A 23602-nucleotide genomic window follows, 5' to 3' on the forward strand; every position below is an offset into this window, starting at 1 on the left:
ATTTGCTTTATACTTCTTTTTGAAAAACTGAAGCTTTTCTTTATTGTCATGCAGGGTAAACCATAAACAGCTGGAAAACTGTTGTCTTGTATTTTTAAGAAAGCTGACCCAGAGTGTCAAAGCTGACCCCCAGTGCACCTTGAGGCACGGCTGATCTGTGCTGCTTACCTCTGTTTGATGCTCTTGTTTGTCGTCACTGTGGCTTTTCTGAAGTTTATTTCCAATAAGTGGAAGAATGACTTACTTAATACCTGCCTTTTAATCAGACAGGTATTGTCATGTCATCCACAGGCTACACAGAGATTAGTGTTCATAGTGTGGATGTTGTAATCCCTCCATGGCCCCATTACCATCTAAGACACTCTAGTGTCCTTCCACAATGACTTGGCCATATCTGTGTTCCAGTGCCTAACAGATTTATAGGGGAGTTACTGACCACACCTCTTGGCAAGGTCCCTGGGGAACTGCACCAGGTTTGGGCTTGAATGTTAAAGCCCTTGCATTTGGTGTGACATCAGAGAGAGGATGGGGTGAACATCCTTCTCTGGGTGGTGAGGGGAGATGTTCCAACAGCTGGTCTCCCTGGCTCCAGTTTTGCTTGTGGTTTTGCTCCATGAATAATTTAGTGTCCTGCTTCTATCAGTTTTCCCACACTGTTCTCAAGAGTTTTAGTGGTCTGAGGGGGCTCTGAATAGCTCAAACAAGCCTGATGGGAGTGTCCTTAATTTCAGTTTGCCACTGCACAGCATAGAAAACCCCAGTCTGTCTGCAGGCTTGGGATGGCACTATGCTTGATGCTTCAAAGGCTATTTTACATCTCTTAGGGGAAAACCCATGTAGTTCATGGAGGAATTTTAAGTCCTGTGGAAATTGATTACAGAACTACTTGTGTGCTGAATACAAGGGGGTTTTGAAAGGATTAGTAACAAATAAGGAGAAATTAAAAAACTGGTTGTGGAGGGGCAGCAATTGAGAAAGCGAGGCATTTAAAGGTTATTTAATGAAATGCATTAATTTATTGTTACATTCCTAATAACTGTGTTTGCAATCTGCTCCTCACTTTCTTTCCTGTGGTGGCAATCTTGGCTGTTGGGGGGGTGTGCTGGTTTTGGGGCTGTTTTGCAGCAGGTACCCTAGAGGAGATGGCATTTCTGCCCAGGTAGTGTGTGTTACTAGAGAATTAAAACCCATCCTGGCTATGCTGTAGTTATACCATAAAAATCATAATTTATCCTAAATGATAGTTGCATAATTATCTCCATTTTGAAATATTTCCAAATACTGAAGTTGGCATTCACAATCTTACTAGTGAGGATGATCACTTTCCATTTCTGCCTCTCTTTTCTTCAGTGGCAGCAACAAAATTGACCCTGCTAATGCATAATTTAACACACCTTTATTCAACATATTTTGCACAGTGATCACTTGTGAGTGGATTTTAGTTTTCCAAAATAAATGTCTAGGAAAATTATAAAGTTAACTGTGCTGAATATTTCTTAAGTGAGGAAGTGCAAGACATAAGGTTGCCTCAGTATTGCTTGGCCGTTACCTGTTTAAAAGATATTATATATGGCTGTTTCTCAGTGCCACAAGCATATGTGACTGTCAGTTGGTTTCTTCTTGTGGTTTTGCTAACACTGATAAAGTAATAATACCTGCTGCCAGATGCAAACCAATGTTTTTTATGAAACAATGAGACAAAGCATCTCAGGACGTGACAGATAGTACTGGTGCCCACCAGGCCTTGCTGGTCTGTCGTACTGGTTGCTTGGGCTCCAGAAATATTCTGTTTTGTCACCTTCTTGCTGAAGTGAAGATGGCTTTGTTCAGCTGCTCTCTGTTCAGCTAAATGTGCAAGATCAAATACCACACAGTTGGAGCGACCTCATCCTGACTTAGAGTGTGCACAGAATTGATGGCATGATTAAAGGGACATCAGTGGAAGATTAAGGCAGAATCCTTGGTATCTAGGTCCCGTGATTAGAGCAGGATAATGAAGCAGCAATAAGTGAGTGAGCAGCAGATCAAGCTCCTGCACAGCCCAAGCAGCTGCACACTGCCAGGGCAGCAGCAGAAGAAGAGTAATTTGCCTGCCATGTCTGTGATTGTTTTAGTTCCCAGTTTCTCCTGCAAAATCCTCACGGACCAAATTTATTTTATCTTTGTCGTGGTGAGATCAGAGTGCTGGTGGACTAGAGATGCAAAAGGGATTTAAGTTGCTTGCTGAGTAAAATCTGGAGCTATGTTGAGGTGCACTTCCATAGCAGTGTCTGTGCTCTGCTGTTGTGTCATGGATCTGAGCTTGCTGGAGAAATGAGAAGACCAAGGCAATTAGTTCTCCATTATTCTAGGAATGAAATGCTTAAGTTTTTTATCCTCAGGTAGAAGATGTTTGTTTTATGATGCTTGTCTACATTTCTCAGATGACAAGACACAAAGTAGCTCAGTATGATCGAGAAAAGGACAAGTTTGCTTTAAGTTTCACAATTATTATGCTTACGCTTTGTGATACAGACATGAAATAACAATTGCTTAAGCATAAAGGTTTTTTTATGCTTTGTTTCAATATACACATCTAATCCTGTAGTTTGAGGAGTACTCTGCACAATACTCTTAAGCTGTGTTAACTCTTTTTCTGAATGTCAATGAAGTTTAACATGTCTAGCTGAACCAAACTCGTGTGTGTGCTCCTGGGTGTGCTTCGTTTGTACTGCAGCTGCACCAGCACTGACACGGGGCACTTTGACTTTTTGCCCAGTACTTATGTAAGGAGTCAGTATAAAAAAATGGGTTTATGAAACTTGATCTGTACATCTTGTATTTGCTGCCCAAAGCTATTAATTGATGCTCAGAGAGAATGAACAGCTCAAAACACTTGCTAGCTTTTGGGAAATAAGCATAAACCTGGGAGGAATGTCTTGAAAATTTTTAAGATTAGTGTTGCTCTTAATTTTTGTCTTAATTTTTTTTTGTTAAGAATGTGGCAAATAAAGTGGCATTTTATGAAAAATCAAATGTTTTTTCTATAAAAGGGTATAATCTTTTAATATAGCAATAAGTTAGGGATCACAGTAAGTCCAACTGTTTGCTCATTGGTAGAAGAATAAGCAGTAGTAACCAAACACAATGAGGAGCTATCTCTTTTTTTTTTTTTCCTTATTTTTCTTTACTGCCCCTTCCAGGTTACTTTTTATGCATTTTGTCTATTTCCTAATAAACATGCATTTTGTTGCATGTTTATTAGGAAATAGACAATTAAAAACAGGATTTTTAAACTCAACAAAATTGGCAGCCAGGCTAAGGGTCAGGTAAAACTTTTTTTTAAGCTCTGGAAGAGATCTATATTATCAACATCTATTTTATCAGGAAGTGTGGTGTCCTTTGGCCTGATGCATATATAATACTTGCTCAGCTATAGCACAGAGATGCTGTGTTTTTCCAAGTGGATAGTTAGCAGTTATCCTGGTCATGGAGCAGAGACAGTGTTTGCTGGGATGCCATCTCTCTTTCCACAGCTTTCTCACTCTGTCCAGCCCTTCTCCACAGTGTCACAATCCTGTTGTATAAATGCAAAGGTGTTTAAGGAGGAGTTTATCTGGTAAAGTTTAGTGTTGAACACAGCTGTCAGTTTAGATCAGATTCTTTCCCATGCTGTGGCATCAAGGAAGACTTTATGGTTCTTTGTCCAAAGCCAAAACTTACATTTTTCTGATATTTAAAAAACAAAATAAACCAACAACAAAAAAATCAACATAAAAACCCAAGCAACAACAATAAAACCCATCCTTCCCCTAAATGTTAGAGTTTAGAATCATCATACACAGATGCTGAAATGGAACTTTGATCTGCTATGTAAGCAATCATGACATAAAAAAATTGTTTTCCTCTCAAGGGTTATGTGAAGGGAAGGGATGTGAGTGCCAGCCTTTAAAATTTGAACAGTGAACACCTGGAGATACTTATATTTTTAAATGTTTTCGGGCTGAGACAGAATTAATGACAAATGGGAACTATGTTAAATTGGCAGAAGATTAGTAGAATTTATTACTGTAATATGCTTAGCATGAAAAGCATGGTGGTCTTGATTATTCAGTGACAGTTTGTGTAGTAATTTTTCCTGCAAAAACTGTGTCAGTCTGTAACTATATTCATTAGATCAAATACGCAATTCTTAACACGTCTGGTTTCAAAAATAATATTAGCTTTCTCTGTTAAGATGAGACTTCAGTGCTCTTCACATGGTTTGCACAACAGTTCTTAAGTAGATTTCATTTAAAACCATGACTCTTATAAAAAGACTGAAACATTTAATATAAGCAAATTGTAGTAGCAGCCCTACCTCAATTTGTTTGTATGTCAACAAAAAAGTAGGTCTAGGTGGGTTATGAAAAATGAGCTGAAAATTCTTCTAGTTTTGTTGATAGACAACATAAGTCATGGTTATGCACAGAAGTGGTAAGTGAAGATTTCACAGCCCTGCAGCATTACAATATCTCTTTCAGAAATTGTCCCAGAATTCTAGAAAAAGTTAATTTGATGGATTTTTTTCTGGGTGTGTGTGTCTGTATATGGAAATCCTCTCTGACAGGTAGACTGTAAACTTCTGTGTGATCAGCCATTAGCATTTGCTCTTTTAGGTTGGTTTTTTTTTTGTTATCACCAGTTTAAAACACTTTCTGTTAAACTCACTTGGTTGAGCCTGGTGCTGTTGAACATATATGCAAATAGCAGTAGCATCTCAGTTTGCAGTTGCCAGAAGAGAAATACTCCTATCATCCAGATAAACAGCTGAGATTACTATTTTGTCTAGTTTCTTCCTAACTGATGGCATGCAAGGAGGTTGTCAGTTTTATTCTAGAACCTTCTTCTCATCTAGGTTTTTTTCAAGAAAGTAATATGCTCACTTCCTTCAGAAAGACAACGTCATCATAACAAACTCCCAAGGATTGCATTAGTCATCCACTGGCTTATTGGAGATTATTTGTGACTGTCATAAGCACTTGGATTTTGAATTTTCTAAATATACAGAATGGGGAAGAGTATTGAGTAATGTTTCTCATTATCTCACAGGGTGTAGCATCACTGAACTCTAAAGTCCTGAAATAGTAACAGAGCTGCTCAGGGATTCTTGCCGTTGCTATAAAAAGCCATTTGGCAATAAGCACTGCGTCATACTAGGAGCACAGGCATTTACTAGAGCATAAATGTGCTAAAATATTTCATTTACAGGCTCTTCAGTGGCAGCTGGTTCTAGAAAGCTAAGTGGATGATTTTGATAACTAATTGTTTTAAATACTACAATTTTAAAGCAGTTGTTCCTTGAGATGGATGATAAGTTACTGAATTTGTTTGGTATTTTTATCAGGCATTTCACACTTCACTTCTCCACTTCCTGGTAATTACTAATCCAGAAGTGATGAGTATTTTGTAAAATTTTGCAGAAGATTTATTAGGTAGTTTGCACCCATTGTTGCAAAAGAGAGAAACACACTGGAGTTCGTTCAGTTTCTTTCTTAGTCAAGCTCTATATTAATTTATTTTATTTTTCTAAGCCAATGAACACATTTCAAGTGCTACTTCCAAATAGGTCATAGAAGCAGAACACAGATGTACTAATTTACATTTCCCAGAGCATTACAGGCTTCTGCACAGGTTGCACTGGACTTGGCTGTCACTCTTGGCTCTATTTGTAGCCTGCTGCTTCCACAGTTCACTCAAGTCAAAATGTGTAAGGTGATCCTGAGATTGATCGGTGGTGGATTTGGGCACCTCTAACAATACTTGGCTGCAAAAGAGGTGTTACCACTGCCTTTGCACTCCCCTGACAGATCTCTTTCTTGTGTCTCTTAGATCTGTGGTTTTCATTCACTTGATTGCCAGAAGTGTCTCTAAGTAGTTGTTGGTGACACAGATCCTCGAGGAATCACAGGTGTCCGTGTGTCAGTGAGCACACTGACATTACCTGTCTGTGGAGGCAGAGCTGGAAGCTGCCAGGTGTTTTGAGAATCCGTGGTTCTAAAGAACTACCTGTAAAATAGACTGTTTTACCTGAAATGGTGCTAGCAACATAGAAGTTTTCATGGTTTGGTGTTAATTAAAAATCATGTCCATTGATGGAATCTGACCTCTCTTAATTCAGATACTCAGGTTTTTGTAGAAGAATATATGTTGCTGCTTTTGGTGGTGCTGCTGCTAAATAGAAACAAGAGGGGGAAAACCCAACCAAACAAAAACCAAGAATACTCAAAAAACCCAGTGTAGGTCAATATTTGGGCTGATGTTCTCAGAGGTTTTCCATGCTGGAGGTCTCTGATAGATTGTACCAGAAGTTTGTCATGAAGTAATAGTGAAAATGTTGGATTCAATATAATTTTGACAATTAGGAGACTTACTTACGGATAATTCTTATCCTTTAAGGGAATGTGATATTTAAGCTTGCCTGGGCTGAGGACGGGGTTCTCTTGGCTTGGTGTGTCTGAGGTCCGGAGCTGGTTGTTTGAGATGCAGGGAGAGCCAAGCTTTAGTGGCTGAGATGTGCAGCTCCCAAAGCTCAAAGAGATTCCAGTAACCCTCTGGAGACCAGCATTGAGTGGAACCTCATGGATTAGAGAGGCTTGAGTCCTCTGTGCTCTGTGTGTGGCAGGGAACCTCCCAAGACAATAAAGGAAAAATATTAATGGAGTAAATGACATGAAGTATTTACAAATGCCTTCTATATGGGAGCTTAAAACCTCTTTTCACTCTTTCAGAAAGAAGACACAGCTCCTCCAGCAAGCCGCCTTTGACTCCTCCCTCCTCTTCAGTATTTTCCCTCATTTCATCTTTCCCTTCAAAAAACAAAGGTAGCAGTGGAAGTGGGAGCAGTCGTTCATCCAGTGGAGGTACTAGTGCATCATCATCAAATTCCAAGTTGTTGAAATCACCCAAAGACAAGCTGCAGATCAGCGGAAACAACAGGTTAATGCATTCGGTACAGCACAGCAAAGTTCCCCATGACAAAATGTGAGTGTGCCTTTTGAAAGAGTTAAATGTCATTACCTGCATAGACACTGCTATGTCAAGAAAGTTTCCTTTTGTTTCAGAGCATTTTTGGTTTAGAAGATAATAATTTTAAACTCCTCCAGATCTTCACACAGCCTAGTCAAAGATTACAGTTAATGCTCATATCTGTGTTGAGGAAGAACTCTTGCAAAGCTGCATCTTAAATCACCATGAATAAAGGTCATTTTACTAGAGGCTCCTAATTCTTTGATGTAATCTGCATACTTTGATCATAAGGGAGTTTTAGCTCTGATTCAGGTGATTTTCAACCTGCACATGTGGGATGACAGCAATGCTGGTGACATTTGCTGCTACAGAATGGTGCATTTCTCACTGGATGTAATGGGTCCATTGCACTTGCTTTGGACAGTTTGCAGTGATGCTCTCTGTCCATGAATGCAAATAATGGTTTCTGAAGTCCCTGGACACTCTGATGTGTCAGGGGAAAAAGAACGGGAGAGATTATGAATATCATAAAAAATGTGAAAATTAGAAAAATAGTAGGAGGAAGGTTTGCATTTATACTGGGAGTAGATCAGAGTGTTTTTAAATAATAACATATTTTGGCTTATATTTTCCATTTTTTCTCTTTGTTTTTCATAAATAACAGTATGACTCCATCTGTCAAAGTGGAAAAGATTCATCCAAAGATAGATGGTGCCCAACTGAAAGCTGCTGTTGGTCCAACTTGTTCTACTACTGTGAGTTCCTCAATAAAGACTGGCCTTAATTGTCCCTCAATACCAAAGCCACCCTTGCCTTCCCCTGGACAGATACTGAATGGTAAAGGTCTTCTCTCTGTGCCTCCATTTTTGGAAAAGAAACCTGAAGAAAATACGAATAATAGGAAATTTTTACATAAAAGATTGTCAGGTAATTTTTTATTCCTATATTCCTTTTACTAGAAATATATATGTGCAAATAAGTTCAAGAAGTAAATAAAAACTCCTATAATGCTGTAAATTGTAGGAAGAGTTTTTAAATATTATAATTTAAATCTATAATTTGACAGACACTTTAAGGATACAAACACCTTGAAATTGGCTTTTCCTTTCAGAAACCTGTACAGATCTCAAATGCCTGTCAGTTCTGACAGTTTTAAAATTACACTGTTTTACTATCTCTAAAGATTTTTGTTTCCTTCTTTTTATATGGAAGTATACAAATGTACACAGAAAACACAAAAACTAGCACCTGATAAACTGAAAAAACCCAGTCTGTTCTTTACACTTTTTAACACAATTATTTTAAGTGTTAGTAGAATGGTAGAAAAGTTCCTGACACCAAAGTTGACACCAAAGCCAACAAACAGGTGATCTCTGCTCCTAAAAGGGAGCATCAAATCCTCCTTTGAGGACACCTACAGGTGTTTGTGGACTTGAGATCTGTATTTTAGCACACCATAAGCTTCCTGAGAGTGTAGAAAAATTCATTTGTACAATTTTAATGTGCATTTTTATTTGTATGTTTGCCTGTGTCATTTGAAAAGTTTCCAATATGATTAATTTTTATGATTAATCTAAATGTTAGTATTTCAAAATGTCTTTTGCTAACTTTTCAATACTGTGTCTTTGACAGAGAGAGAATTTGATCCTGATATATACTGTGGTGTCATTGATGTGGAAACCAGGAAACCTTGTACTAGGTCTTTAACATGCAAGGTAGGATATCTGAATCAGGATAAGATTATCTGAAGTTTTTATTCAAATTCTTGAGGAACATGAGAAAAAACTGAGAACTGCAATTTTTTGCTGTTGGTAATTACCACTGTAAGTGGTACCTCTCAAAACGTGTTGCTCAGAACCAAGAAGAAATTGTTTTTGAAGTTCAGTTAATTATTTATTCAGGAAGCATTTCTCAAAGTAACCTGGAGATTTGTATTTTTGTATAAACCCTTCAAACATGGATGCTAACATGGGACAGACTGTGTCACTCTACATGTAGGTAGCAGGGGGCAGCATTCCTCTTTTTGGGGGTAAGCTTGTGGTGGTAGATCATGATTTTAAAATTCCTCGTAAGCATTGAAAATATTGCTTGTGCAGGGTTTAAATAATTCAAGCTCTTCCCTTCTCACACTCTTTCCTCTCCCCCCAGCAGTCTGCAGCAGGTTCTTGGTAGGAATTTGTGTAAATGCTAATGCTGCTGGATGCACTGCTGCAGCCAGCTCCTGAAAGAGCCATGCAGCACGCCTAGAGGTCAAACTCTAAATTAAACAATCATAAAACCTTTCGCTCTGACAAAATGTATCCTCTGGCTCCAAAACCCTGGGGGGACAGAAGGCTGTCACTTGCTCCCAAGGAAGCAAGAATCCGGATCCCCTGCACTTGTGTAGTATTTTGGTGCTTTCCTGCAAAGCTGTTCTTCCCTCAGTTTGGGAAACTCTGGTAAATAAACCACCTACAGAACAAAGGTACATGAAGCTGGCACTAATGACCCAGAGGAACTGAACTTGAACACATTGCCCTTTTGGAATTACTGAGGGGAGGAAATTGTTTTGCTAATAGAGGAGGGAAAAGCTGCAAGATTTTATAAGAGAAATAGGCAAATCAAGAGTGAAAGAGTAAAATAATTTCTCAGGAATTCTTTAGGATATACTACTCTAAATAATGTTTGGAATTGCTGTTTCTGTCTGAATTATGTAACAAAAATTTTTACCTACTTAAAGGAACCAAATCAAACCTTTTGTGCAATATTAAAAAGGTATTGTGTGTGACTTCAACAGTTCAGAAAAATAGCTTCCATTTACTTCACCTTACTTAGAATTGGTGCTGTTTATACACATACACCTCTTACTGTCTGTACTGTTCAGGACACTCAAAGAACTTTGATTCTGACTCTGGATTCTGCTGGATGTTTTGAATTCCTCAATATCTATTTGATTACATTTGTTTTCAAGGAATATGTTAGTTTATAGAAGGCAGCACAGTACTTTCCTAAATATTTTTCAGGTCTCCCATTAGAAGTCTGACTTTAAATATTATTTTGTTGAATATTTTTTGAAGTGGAAGTAAATATTTTCTCTTCTTAATTTTGAAGGAGTTGGCAGTTGAAATATCAATGTAAAAAAAGGTTTTTAGTTCTAGTCTTAACCTTATTAAAAATTTGGCAGTTTGGTTTTTAAAAAGAAGTTTGAAAAAAGCCTTTTACCAGATTGCTGAGTTTGTTATTCTGTATCAGACCAAGGATATAATCATCCACCAAGCGATTTTAAAGTTTGTTTTCTAAGTCATATTTTCATTTGTTTACTAAACCAGGACTGTGGTGGTTTTCTCTGTTTTGGAGCTCTTGACACATGTTTTGAGTGTTTGACTTCCAGAAATGTCATAGCCTGGGATTAATGATTTATTCCTGGTTCTGCAGACACATTCCTTAACCCAGCGGAGGGCTGTACAGGGTCGAAGAAAACGATTTGATGTGTTGTTAGCTGAGCACAAAAGCAAAACCAGGGAAAAGGAACTTCTTCGACATTCGGATCATCATCAGCAGATGCCCCCTCTCAGGGAACCACATCCCTCACCTACTAAAACTTCCCAGGAGCTGCACCAAAATTCTCATGGAGTTACTCTTACAGAATCAAAGCCTTTATTACCTAATAAACCCAAACCTCACCCCCCCAGTCTTCCAAGGTAAGGAAGATCTGCAGATGCAGTGGTATGAAATGGGCACTGGGAGCTTGATGAGGTGGATTTTGAGGGAGTGATATGGATCTGTTGGATGGGGCAGTGTGTTTGCTGCAGGCCTGGTGCCTGTCTGCAATTAGCAATTACCTGCTGAGGGTAACTCCTGGTGAGGAGGGAGTAGTAAAACTACTGTTTGAGGTAGTAAAAGCTGACTTGCAATCAGTGGAAGCAGTTGAGCAACAATTGGGCAACGCTGCTTTTCCAGGGGTACCACCACACTGTCCTTGCCCTTGGCAGGTTACAAGACCACGGACAACACCAGGGATCTGTTAATGCAGATTTCTTTCTCTCAGCAATAATAAGCACTTAAAGGGTGGAATTTTTATGTGGACTGGGTTCAATAACACCTGGTTACTGCTTGTCTTGCCCAGGCCTCCAGGCTGTCCAGCCCAGCACAGTGGAAATGCCCCCAGTGAGTCTCCTTCTGTCCACGAGTCCCCACACCCTCCCTTGCCTGCAGCTGAGCCAGCATCTCGGTTATCCAGTGATGAGGGAGAATGTGATGAAAAAGAAGAGCCTGTTGAAAAACTGGATTGTCATTATTCAGGTCATCATCCTCAACCAGCCGCTGTACGTTTGCAAAGTTAACCTCAGTCTGTCTCTGGCTCTAATTGTGTAAACAAGCTACTTTGGGGTTTTAGGGGTGGTTTTCTGTGGGCTATGTGATACTTTTTTCTTCTTTTATTTTTTTTTCCCCTCCCTGTATTTTGAGAAAATTATTTTGTGGCCTAGTAGGCAGCGAAGGTTTAACTAGTTGCAAAATAAACATGCTAAAAAAATGTGTTCATAGCTCACTTCCCCAGTCTAAAAGAAAACAAAATGCCAGAATACTAAAGATGAAATTGCTAACTGCTCTAAAGGGCTGTGGTTTTGGAATAAGTAAACAGTGTCTTTTTGGTGTAGTTTTCTTATTGGACTCCCTCCTCCACACCCACATACATTTTTTTTACTCAAGTTACCAACATCATGTTAAAGATAGCAGTAAGGTATTTTAATATTTAAATTTTAACAAAAGTTAGTTAGTATAACTAAAAGCAAATGTAATTGCCCTGGATGTCAAATTTTATTATTTTTAGAAACAGACTTCTAGCTGATAGCTAGTAGGTCCTCAGAAGCAGATGTTGCATAAATATGTGTCTGTGTGTATAATGGTTATAAGTAAACAGACATACTGCTAACCTTCTCTTTTTAATCAAAAGATTTGATTAAAGTCAAATTTGACTTCTTCTATTAAGTATGGGAGTATCAGAAGACAAGAAAATTATCTCAATATACCAAGGCCACAAATTTAAAATAGTTGGTGGACCACAGACATAAAAACTCTAATTTTTATTTTTTATCCTCTACTTAAACAGCTAAAAGCATATTTATCATAAACTGTTATTCAGAGAGTTGTCACTGAAAGTAGAAAGCACCAATAAAAATTATGTCTTTTCAGTTTTGCACATTTGGTAGTCAGCAAATTGGAAGAGGTTATTACGTCTTTGACAAGCGGTGGAACCATATTCGATGTGCACTTGACTTCATGTTGGAGAAGCATCTTAACTCACAGATGTGGAAGTGAGTAGACGTGAAAGATTCTTATTCTTCTTGGTGTTTTTAGAAGTACATGGAACCTTTTGATTCTAGTTAAACTAATCTTGTGTTCAGACTGAAGGTTGATGGTCTGTGCTTTGCATTTTTTGCAACAATTAACTATCAGTTTAATATAATCAGAGGCATTAATCAACCCCACGATGCAACCATTTCAAGGTAGTATTATTAGTATATAGGGGTATTAAGAATGGTGGCTATGTGAGGTTTTATCTTTGTTTTCCTGTTCACCTGCAGGAAGATTCCTCCAGCATCCAGTAACACAGCATCAGTGCGTGCCCCGCATCGGACAAACGTGATGCCTGCCTCCCAGCACGGTGTCAGTGCAGCAGGGTTCCTCTTGCCCACCACGGTGATGTCATCGCCGGCGCTGGTCTCTCCCTCCTGCGTGTCTCTGAGCAGCAAAGCGGCGCCATCCCACGGGACCACGCTGACCGCCAACCCCGCTGCCGCGCTGGGGGCCGTGGATCCCGTCTGCAGTATGCAATCCAGACAAGTGTCTTCTTCCCCTTCAACACCTACAGTGCTTTCCTCTGTACCTTCACCTATGGCCAGCAAACCTCAGAAAATGAAATCCAGCAAATCTTTTAAACCTAAGGAATCTCCTGCTGGCAGTGGCACCTGTAACAGCAGCGGCAGCGTCAGTAGCAGCGGCGGCTCAGGAAAGAAGCGTAAAAACAGTTCCGCACTGCTCGCACCTTCTCATTCCACAGAGTCCTTCAGAAAAAACTGCGTGGTTAACTCTGGAAACTCTGGGACCTCCTATCATCCGTCAGTGACAGCTTCGTCCCACAGCGTTGGCCTCAACTGTATGACTAGCAAAGCTAACTCTGTTAGCCTCAAACATGACCAATCAGGGAGGGGTCCTCCAACAGGGAGCCCTGCAGAGTCCATAAAGAGAATGAGTGTGATGATGAACAGCAGCGACTCCACGCTCTCCTTAGGGCCCTTTGTTCATCAGTCTAGTGAGCTGACTGTAAATTCACACAGCAGTTTTTCACATTCACATACTTCCCTTGACAAATTAATAGGAAAGAAAAGAAAGTGCTCACCTGGTTCAAGCAGCATCAACAGCAGCAGCAGCAAATCAAACAAAGTTGCCAAATTGACATCGGTGAACAATGTTCATGCAAAACACACTGGTGCAATCCCAGGGACGCAAGGACTGATGAACAACTCTCTGTTTCATCAGGTAGGAAATCTTGTCTCAAACTAAGCCACCATGAAATGCCTCCTCACATGCTTATAATTCATGTGTTCTCTTTAATATTAAATAGATAGCCACTTCCAGATCCTGCTCAAGTAAAAGGCAGTTCTTTGTCCAGTACTCATTTTGAGTGGTCTTACGGTACATTTACTCAAGACTTTTATAAATGTTCTAAATAAAAAAGCTACACTTTAGGAAAGAAACCTTAAATGGGATATTTCAAATTCTTTAGATGCTGTTGCCTGTGAATTGCTTTCAGATAAAATTCATTCCTCTTATTTTTAAACCATAATTTTAAAAGTGAATCTTGCCAGCCTGCCGTGGAGCTGAGCTGTGTGCCTCAGCCTGACTCCTTGTTTCTGTGTCAGGAATAAACATTCTACAAAGTGGAACATACTGATGCTGATAACAGAACTGTGATACTGTGATAAAATAAGCCTGTTATCCCAAGATGTCATTGACTAACTTCTCAGTAATAATGAGATTAAATGTAATAAATCAGATAATAAACCTTTTTAGTTGGTAAGGCAAATAGATATGCTATAAAGGAAGCAGATCTCATGAGTATGTAAGATCCCATTTCAAAAATTAGTTTGGAGTTTTGGGTTTTTTTTTAAAACATATCTCACTGGAAAAGCAGTGTGTTCAGTATCAAAAATCCAAGAAACTTTGTTTTCTCTGCTGCTAAAAACTGAAATCTCTGTAGCTGGAGAGCCAGGAGGTCAGTAAGAACTTTTTGAGCGTGGTTTCTTAATTTTCAGTTTCAGCCACAGAGGAAGATTTTCACCTTTTTCTGTGTTTACTTAAGAAAAAAGCTTTCAGATGGCTGAATTTATTTTTGGACTTACCTAATAATTACTATTTCAAATATGCAATATAAGTAAAAAAGAAATATAATTTGAGTGAAATAAGAAGGAAAGCATGCTTGAAACTATTATAACTTTGAAGAGGTTTAGTTGAGGATTTTCAAGTCTCAGAGAGGCCATCCTCGTGTTATCAAGGTTGCTTTTTGCTTGAGATTTTTCCCCCAGATATGCTCTTGTTAGCCACAAAACAATGTGTTTTCAGTGCCTCCACTGATGGTTCTCTCCTTTCTTGCCCCCAAGCCGAAGGCCCGTCCCTGATAGCTGAGAGCACCACGGTGAGAAACAAACTGGACAGTTTTCACTACAAGCAAAACCTCCATCTGGATTTCTGGACTCCAAGATGCCTTGAGTTTTCCCAACTTCCCATGGTCCTCAGGTGTGGAAATCTACTGGACTGTCACTTAAACAAGGAATTTCCCTGAAGCCATGTCTGTAGCAGTGAATATACTAGAAATGGACACTGGATGAAGTTCAGCCACATAATTGCTCTTATCAGTGTTAACAGTGGTCTGGACTGTTTGCTACAAATCTGTGAGATTTTCCTTACAGGAGTACATCATCTTGCCACTATTTGACATAGTTTGGCTGGGCAAACGAATGTTTTCTGGGGGGAAATAAACATTACTGTGGACTTATTTTTATACTGATGGTGTCTTTTGTAGGTGATAGCTAACCAGACAGACACCCTCAATGGGGAGGACCCCGTGACAAGGGGAAAAATGTGTGAGGCACAATGGAAAGAAGCCCTCAAGAAGGGAATATGGCTTTAGTGTTTTTATAGCAATGTTCCTTTAATGGAATATAAAAAATAGCACAATTCAAAAAATAGTCTGTTTTGCCCAGCCTTTTGCAGGTAATTTGGGATAAGAAGCTATCAGGAGTTTAAAACAAAACAAACCCAACAAAACCAGAAAAACTTGTTTGAGGCCACTGCTCAGAAAACAAGTATAAAAATGCCGTATTTGTGTGATATGAAACCTATTTTCTATTCTTTTGAATGAGATTTTATTGTGGAAGAAACTTAATTTTGTTCTTTAAAAATTCCAAAAATATCAAACAGACAAAGGCAAATAACCTCTAAAACTCTATGCCCAAAGAACGTATTTATTGACCTATACTGTATACCACAGGCCTTTGTTTTTTGTAAAAGAAAAACTGTATTGATGAAATTAGGCTGGATTTGTCTTCCTCTTCCAGCAGATGAAATTAGCCCTTTTAAAATGAGTTTTTAAGATATTTAACTATTTTCTAATAACCATAAAAGTCAGTTTCTTTCTGCCTTGTTTGTGTAACAAAATTGTTGATGTGTGACGTCTTCTACCACTCAGTAAGATTTTATTTTTTTTCCTAGTCAAAATTCTGGAATAAATGCCAATTTGACAGCAGAGTTCACTGTGAAGCACTGGTTTGTGCATCACAGTCATCCCAGGCCCACCCAGGCTTTATGAGCATGGGGGGCTTTACAGTTTTGTATAATCCAGCCAATTTTTATGAAATATTTTGTCTTGCTTCAAAACACCTCAAAAATTAATTCCGCCAAAGGGCTCATTGTGTTATGGTTTGACTCATCTGGATGCTTTTGTTAAGTTTTTAAACATCAGGTAAAGGCTCAAAACTGACTATACTTTTATTAAGGGGGCAAAGCAAATGAAGATGAAATCCTAACAAAGAAGATTTTTATTTTCTGCCTTAAAGGGGCATCAGCTATTGCTGAGAAGAGACAATCTGAGCCTGTCCAGCTGTTCACGTAGCCCAGCCTTCTCCCCATTCTGGTGGCAAGTAGTAAGTACATCAGGGAATCCAAAGCCACTCTGAGTAGCAGTTGCTTAGTTGTTTACCTAACAATGCTTTCAGTTTCTCCTGAACTTCCTATGAAATCATTGTTATACAGCAAAACAAGAAGCCTCTATGCAGACACTTTAGCTTTGAATTGATACAAAAGATCACACTGAGAAAGCAATGTACTAGAGACTCTTATTATGCAAACTTTAAAAAAAAAAGTAGACAACTTTTCAGGAACAAAAGGATTTGTATTTAATAGGATGCCCTGTTGAAAGGATTGTTAGAACTGCAATTGGTTTAATGTAAAAGGAACCAAAGCAAAATGCCACAAAAAGAAATCCAAGTGTATCAAATCCTGCACGTTTGGAGAGAAATCCATGCTCTGATGAAAGTCCCTGGGGCAGAGCTTCCACTTCAGGATAGCATCAGTCTCAAGTGCAATTTGACTCTTGCTAGAAACAAAGCTGTAAAGGAAACAAAAATTTGGCAAGATTGGACACTGGTGAGTTCGTGATTGAACTGTCCTCTGGTTTTTAAGGTTCTGTTGATCTGAAAGCAAAATGGCAAATTTGTGCTCCTTCAGTAGCATGCAGATGTACAAAGTGAATTCCTGATGGCTGCTCCTCCAGAGCCATGGGTGCAGCCCCCTGCACCATGTGGGCTTGAGCCACTGGAGCAGAGAGTCTGAGCATAAATTCTGCCTGCCCTAGACCTGCTCTAAATATTATGTTTTAGATCTTGGTTATAAGCAGAACATTGTTCCTGAAGCTTTTATTGTCACATAGTTCTTACTGTAAATAATTAAGGAAGCTTAAAATTAATTTTCCTTGCAAAATTGAATTTGCAGTGGCTGGGTTGTTTCTAGACAGATTTTGGTATTAATTTAAGAGATACAGTTTTTATAGTCTTTCCAACTTCTCGTTATGACTCCTGCAGTTTTCTTAACCTAAAAAATTGCTGCAATGATGAACAAAGAATTATACAAGAAAAAAAACATACTTTTGTATCTTTATTTTGGAATTTCTTGTTCTATTATAAATATTGAAGTATCCCTATTTCAGAAGACATATTTTGTTAATTGATTGTACATATTTAAATATGTATTTTTGCACAGGTCTTTTTTTCTTATATCCAGTTTTGGTACAATTGAGATCATCTAGTATTTATTTATTAATTAATTAAAAAAAAAAAAAAGCAAATACCTTTTTATAATTTGAAGTGGTTCACTGCCAAGCCAATAGTTAACATGCCTACTTTGCAACGTAAGGGATGCCTCCGTTTTGTGAAAGCCGTGTCCCTTTTCCCTGTCCTGGGAGCGGGCGGATCCGCGCCGAGCCCGGAGCCCTCGTGGCTGGTGTGGCACTGCTGATCAGCTGCCTGGCTCCCAGCACATCCCTTAGTTCAGTGACACTCTGCTTCTCCTTTCTAGTGTTGGTGTGCGTGTGTGTGCGTGCGCATCCGTGTGGGTCTCATGTGGTTTAAAACTAACGGAAAAACTGAAAGTGCCTGATAAAACTAGTTTTAAGCTTGGACTGTTTAGACAGCTTCTCCTTAAAAGACTTGAATGTTCAGTTGAAATTTTGGAGCTTGCTTTTTCCACCTATATATAATGTATATGTGTGTGTGTGTGTATACACACGCATGCATATATCTGTATATCTGAAATTAATGAGATGGGTTGACAAAAGAAAGCAAATTATGCTGGTAGCTTTTGTAAAATCTTTTAATTTGAGTACCTTATGTTGGAACAATCCCATTGATAACTCATATTTAGTATGATGCCAAGAGTTTGAAATATGGTTTTAACCAGCATTTTATTTAACTGTCTCATTTTGGGAAGGGGGGGAGCAATATTCATTAGTCAAATAATTTAGAAAATGTTCCAAATTTTTGGTATTCCAAAACAAAGAAAAAACCCCAAGTAAGTACCTCTTAAAACCATGAAAAAAATAAAGATGTGATTTCCAAATGACATTTCTAAGGCAGTTGTCTTCCTGTAAGAGTTCTCTTGCCAAGGAATCTCTCGTCTTTTACTCATTCTGTCCTGGAGGAGGGAATTGGGCTTAGAAAGATTCTTAAATGTTTCACTGTTCAGCAGAAAATAATCATTTTTACCTTTTGTGCGAGATATTTTATGTTTTAAAGATAATTTTGAAATGAGCACTACATAATGTCAATGTGAATGTAGGCCTTGGAAGCATCTTGCTCGGTGTTGAGCCTGGTTCTAAAAGCAATCTCCTGTGTAAAATGTGTGAATAGTTTGATAATTTGTATACATAATCAAGAGCATCTGATCAGCTGAACTCTGTGTTGGCTGCTGTATAGTACATGAACAAATGTCATGGGATAGAAAAATTACTTTGGATATTTAAAAGAAAAATAAATATATAGTCTATTTGTTTTGTAACAAGTTTCTGTAAATAAAATAATTTATACTATTTATAAGAAAAAGTTGTGCTTTGCTTCATGAAAAAGATTAGTTTGTTGAACAAACATGTTACTAAACAAGGCAATAAAATTAGGACTTTTCAATAAATGAGGTTGGTTGCATGGAATATATTATATGTTTCTGCTTCATTATAAAATCCTTCGCTATTAAAGGAAAACATTATCTGTATCGGTGCCTATGTGAACTAATTTCAGAGAATTGGATGTGGTCAAATTCTGTCATTGTCCCTCAGCATCGTGAGTCAGCCTGGTAGGTTTGGAGCTTTCCACCCTACAGGGGCTGGTACCTGGTTTGGAGCAGTGCCTGTGTCACCTCTGCAGCATTTTCCTTCTGTGCAAAGGATCTTCTCTTAATTAAGGTTCACGCTTTATATGATTTTCTAATCAGAATAATGAGCAGCAGCCTTTACTGCCCCAGGTGTGGTTGAGTCGTCGTGTTTCCTGGATTTATTTTTTTTCCTCCTAAAAAAGTGTCTTCTGTGTTTTCACAGTTTGAAGATCCAGTGTGTGGATTCAGCAGGTTAAACACTCCTGCAGGGCTTTTCTCTGCACGTGACTCGGGACTCGTGTGTCGTGGGTGATTTCAGAGCACTTTGTAAAACCGGTAAAACTCCTGTTAGTGGAACAGGACTTCACAGTGACATCTGTGGCAAAGCTTCCTTTATTCTGTCTCTATTTTATTTTGGTTTGGGTTTTTTTCCACCTCTTAAAAAAAGTTTTTCTTAATATTTGGAATAAATGCTGCAAGATACAAACGGGGTTCAGACAACAGGCAAGTTCTGCTTTGTCTTTTTATAATAAGCACCTCGAGTAGTTCTATGTTTACTTTCTGCGTTACTCAGTATTTTAATTTCTTTTTTTGTCTTGCCTTCTTGCAAACCCTTTTCCTTCCTAGTAGCAATTTTTGCCACCTGTGCCACCCTGCATGAGCTGCTGGTTCTGCAGAGCTGTACCAGTGACCACAGCCCGGAGTTCAGCGCTTGCAGCCGAGCAGAGCTCTGTGCTTGGCATCGTGTTCAGGCAGGTTCGTGACTCTGCTTCAACACTGAGGGAATAACTGTATTTTACTGCATTTAATACAGCTTCAGTGTCCTCTGAAACTGGCAAGGTGAAGAAAGGAGATGAAGGTGCGTTCACCCTGTGTAACCCTGAGCTCTGTGGAATTGGAGCGTTCTCCCTCTCCCCTTCCTTTGCTGCATTTGGTGCCGTGCAGTGCCAGGGAGCCCTGACCTGGCCAGAGCAGAGCTCCTCCTTGGGTTCTCTCTTCTTGTGACGGTTCACTAAAGGATTTAGTGATGAAAAATGGTTCTGACCAGGTGCTGAAGTGGAACCCAGTAAGCACAGATGTCCCTGAAGCAGGTGGAAAAGTTTCCCTCCATCAGTGAGTGCCTCATAGGAAAATACTCCAGTTTATATTCGGGACAGATACTTGATGATGTAGGAAACTGCCAATGCATGCAGTGAAAGCCCAGGGTCAGAGGTTCCCTGTGTGCAGGGTTTGTGTATCTGTACATCTCGTCAGTGCCCTTTGCATTCAGTATCGGAGCTGGGAGCTGTGAAGCTGTCTGGCTCTCCCGGTGGAGCAGCGTTGGCTCAAGGCTGCAGCCGTGCCGGGTTGTGCGGCTCGGGACGAGGGGTGGGGAGCTGGCCCGGTGCCCTCAGGCTCTCCGAGCGCCTTCTTCACACCGACTACAAACAACCCAAAGGAGGGCTTGCCCTGGCTTTTTAAAATGCAAATTCCTGTTGGTGCATTATTATCACGTTCTGCTGCAACAAATAATCAAACACATGTGGCTTGTAGGATCCACCATGGGACTTTTTATTTTGACTGGATGCTTTTTTTCAGTGCGTTGGCTCAGAGCTGTGTTAGCCCCTGGACTCGTTCCTAACAAGCAGCATGGGAGCTTTGTCATGGAAAAGTGACATATGCTTGGGGTTTTTTCTGACCCAACAAACTTCAAAAACCTTTAAGGAACTTGTTCAAGCTAATGTGGATTGAAACTTTATTGCCAATGAGGGAAAACAGCCTGAGAAATGAAGTAAAAAAGCTTTGTCCAAGCCCATGAGAAATAGCTGGTGTTGATATTTGTGTCCCAATTGATACAGAAGTTTTCTTCAGCATCAGCAGGGACTGTGTTCCTGCTTGGGTTTGGTGGTCTCTGACAATGCTGGAAGTTTTTAGTCCTCCACTTTGCAGTTTAGGTCCCTTCACCTGAGTCCTTTCCTGTCCACAACAGGTGACTCTTTCCTAAAGCCAGTGCCTTGTCCCTTGCCTGCAAGGCTGGACCTTGAGCTCTGGAGCCCAGTGTTCAGTGAGAGAAGCACCAGAGGTGTTGGCAGGTGAGCCAGAAACTGCACAGAAATGACATTTCACCTGTTTTGTAGCACAGCTTTACTGATAAATCCTAAACCCCCCATGCCCTGCCCTTCCCACCTGCTCTCCCACCATTAATGCAGGGAATGAACTGCAGAGAGAAGTTCAAGCTGTGGCTTGAAATCTCTGTGTGGTTCTGGCTGCCTTGTGGAGAGGGTGAAGTCAGCCTTGCAAAGCGAAATTGGAGAATGGCATTAGCTCAAGGAACTGCCCAAGCTTAAATTACAAGAGAGAATGTACAACTTTGGCATGTGGACTATAAATCCATGGAAAGGTGTCAAAAGCGAGGCATGAAGGCCTGTGTCTGGAGTGCTGCTGACAATCAGAGTTAAATAAAGGGAAATGATGAGATCAGATAAACAGAATATAAAACTAACATCATCATGGGACAGTAAAAATCAACTGGAAATTACTTCAGGAAGTAGACATTCTAATGCTTCTGATTTGACATAGAGATGGAAGAAGGTATTTTAGAACAGACAAAATTATGCCCTTGATCAGGTCAAGATCTGACCACCCTGGACCCCTCAGCATTCCTACTCTTTGGAAAACCTGTGTATCAGATTGCTTTTTTTTATTCAGAACAATGTGAGCAGCCACGCTGGCTAAACTGTATGCCTCCAGCTGTGGGCTTCAGGAAGTGCTGCCTTTCACCTCTCCCAGAATTTTATCCCATCACTATCTGGCACGGCTGAGAGCCTGAACTGCTGCACAAAGCCTTAAAAGGTTCAGCTAAAATTGCTGTGACTCTTTCCTGCCAGGCTGTGGCACAAAAATCTTTGTCCAAAAGATTTCTCTTCTTTAAAGGGGGCCTTTGCTATAGTGGGATTGTGTACTTCTGCTTGGAACATTATTTTTCACCCACCTGAGCAGAGAACACCAGATTCTGAAGTGCTTGGTTCCCACAGGATGATGGCCAAGGTTAGGATAAAATAACTGATAGCTCTGCAAGTATCTTAGAGCACTAAAACTCTCTAGCAATGCTTTTATTTTCTACACAGAGTGGGGATTTCCATTTCTTTTTCTGCTGCTCTACACTAAGAGAGCAGCAAGATGTCTCTAGGATGCATGAAGCCTCTGTCAGCCAGATTTTTCTTGAGTAGGTTTCTATTCTCTTTACAGTTAAAGAAATACATAGTAATACATATGCTGAATGGAAACTTTGATGTAGTTAATTAAGGCCACTTCATGTATAAATATGCTGGAAAGGAAAATTTATTTATGCACCAAACAGAAATTCCTCAAGTCAGTGAAGACATGAATACAGTATGGTTTTCTGATAGGCTTCACACCTGCACCTATGGAAGGTGGAGATACTCCCAAAAGTCAGACTGATTAAAGCCTTCCTAGCTAGCTCTACTTATCTGGCATGGAACACGTGGACAAAAACAAGAGGTTATTGCAGGTCTGAAAACTCTGACTATTGGGTTTTATCAATTAAAACTTAATAGGAAATTTTATCTATGTGAACACACAAGACAGAGCTGAACAAATGGTAAATTAGAATTCTTGTTTATTCCTCCGCCTATTCTGAAGAAGGATCAGAATTTTCTTCTAATTAGCACTGTATGAAATATAAATCTTTAAACTCTGGCTTAATAGCTGCTTCTTGGAGGGGGAAACAACCAAAACAGCTTCCAGTAAGTAGCAAAAAAAACCCCAAAATCATGAGGTTGTATTTTGGGCTTCACAAAAGTTCATCAGAGAGTAGAAATGGCCCCTCAGCACCAAGGGGTCCAACCTCAGGCAGGCAGCAGCAATCCCAGCACAGGAGACCCCCTATGACCTTGCAGTGGGAGGGGTGGGCAGGGGAAATTCCAAGCTGTCCTGTCTGTGGCAGTGGCTTCCAAAAGCTAGGACTGCTCTTTGGGTACACCTGCTGCTGGGGTTCCTTCCAGCACTGCAGCTGCACTGCATACAGGCTGTAAATGTCCCAGATGCAGTGGCATCAAAAGCTCACAGAACTCACTCACAGCCCTTCTTTGGGAGGAGAGAAAAAACCCCTCAAGGCATGCCAGCAGGGTGAACAGCTGCCCTGGAGCTCTGCCACCCAGGAGCCACGTGTCATCAGCATGGCAGCAGCCTGGGAGACACTCCTTCCTCAGCAGCTGGGAGGAAAGGAGCTGTCAGCCCTGCAGTACCTGAGCAGCTCTTAGACTGCAGTAGTCCCTCCCACAGCTCCCACCATCACTGACATCTGCAGCTCTAACTCAGGCAATAATTACAAATTTAATGCTTTGCTCACATGTTGGCTTCCTTTTCAATAGTTTGCAAAAAAAATAGTTTAAAGAGAGAAGCTACTTCTGTTCCAGTTCTTCCCAAAGTTTCAGTCCTGCAGTTTCTGTGGTTGTATCATTGCTTCACCCCAATCACTTGCATCCTTATTCCTTCTCCCTTAAGCTGTAATCCCTTCACTGCAAGACCCCCTCCTGTCTGGACAGTGTGCACTCTTCAGTAAAATTTTTGGCCACTTTACTCTTATGCAACTGATTGTTTTCACCCCTGATTCCAATATGAAAGTCTTAAAACAGCAGGCATGAAGTGGCCATGAGCTCTCTGTGTGCTGCTCAACATGGAACACTGGATATACAGGCAAGGAAAGGAACAAGGA

The 23602-nt window shown here is 39.9% G+C and overlaps 1 protein-coding gene across 4 annotated transcripts in view; it reads left to right on the forward strand.

The window, feature by feature from the left end:
- Positions 1–15022, forward strand: part of ATXN7 (ataxin 7) — an 82126-nt gene extending 67104 nt beyond the window's left edge. For 3 of the 4 annotated variants that reach the window (XM_064432925.1, XM_064432926.1, XM_064432924.1), the window contains 8 exons: positions 6750–7002; positions 7652–7914; positions 8620–8702; positions 10402–10667; positions 11093–11291; positions 12160–12281; positions 12552–13506; positions 14628–15022. In XM_064432925.1, coding sequence (XP_064288995.1) covers positions 6750–7002; positions 7652–7914; positions 8620–8702; positions 10402–10667; positions 11093–11291; positions 12160–12281; positions 12552–13506; positions 14628–14645 — 2159 coding nt within the window. In that variant the 3' untranslated portion in view covers positions 14646–15022. The remainder of the gene's footprint in view (positions 1–6749; positions 7003–7651; positions 7915–8619; positions 8703–10401; positions 10668–11092; positions 11292–12159; positions 12282–12551; positions 13507–14627) is intronic. The other variant, XM_064432927.1, reaches the window with a different exon arrangement.
- Positions 15023–23602: the final 8580 nt, after the last annotated feature.

This window comes from Passer domesticus, chromosome 9, assembly GCF_036417665.1.
Source record: "Passer domesticus isolate bPasDom1 chromosome 9, bPasDom1.hap1, whole genome shotgun sequence".
Classification (NCBI taxonomy): domain Eukaryota; kingdom Metazoa; phylum Chordata; class Aves; order Passeriformes; family Passeridae; genus Passer; species Passer domesticus.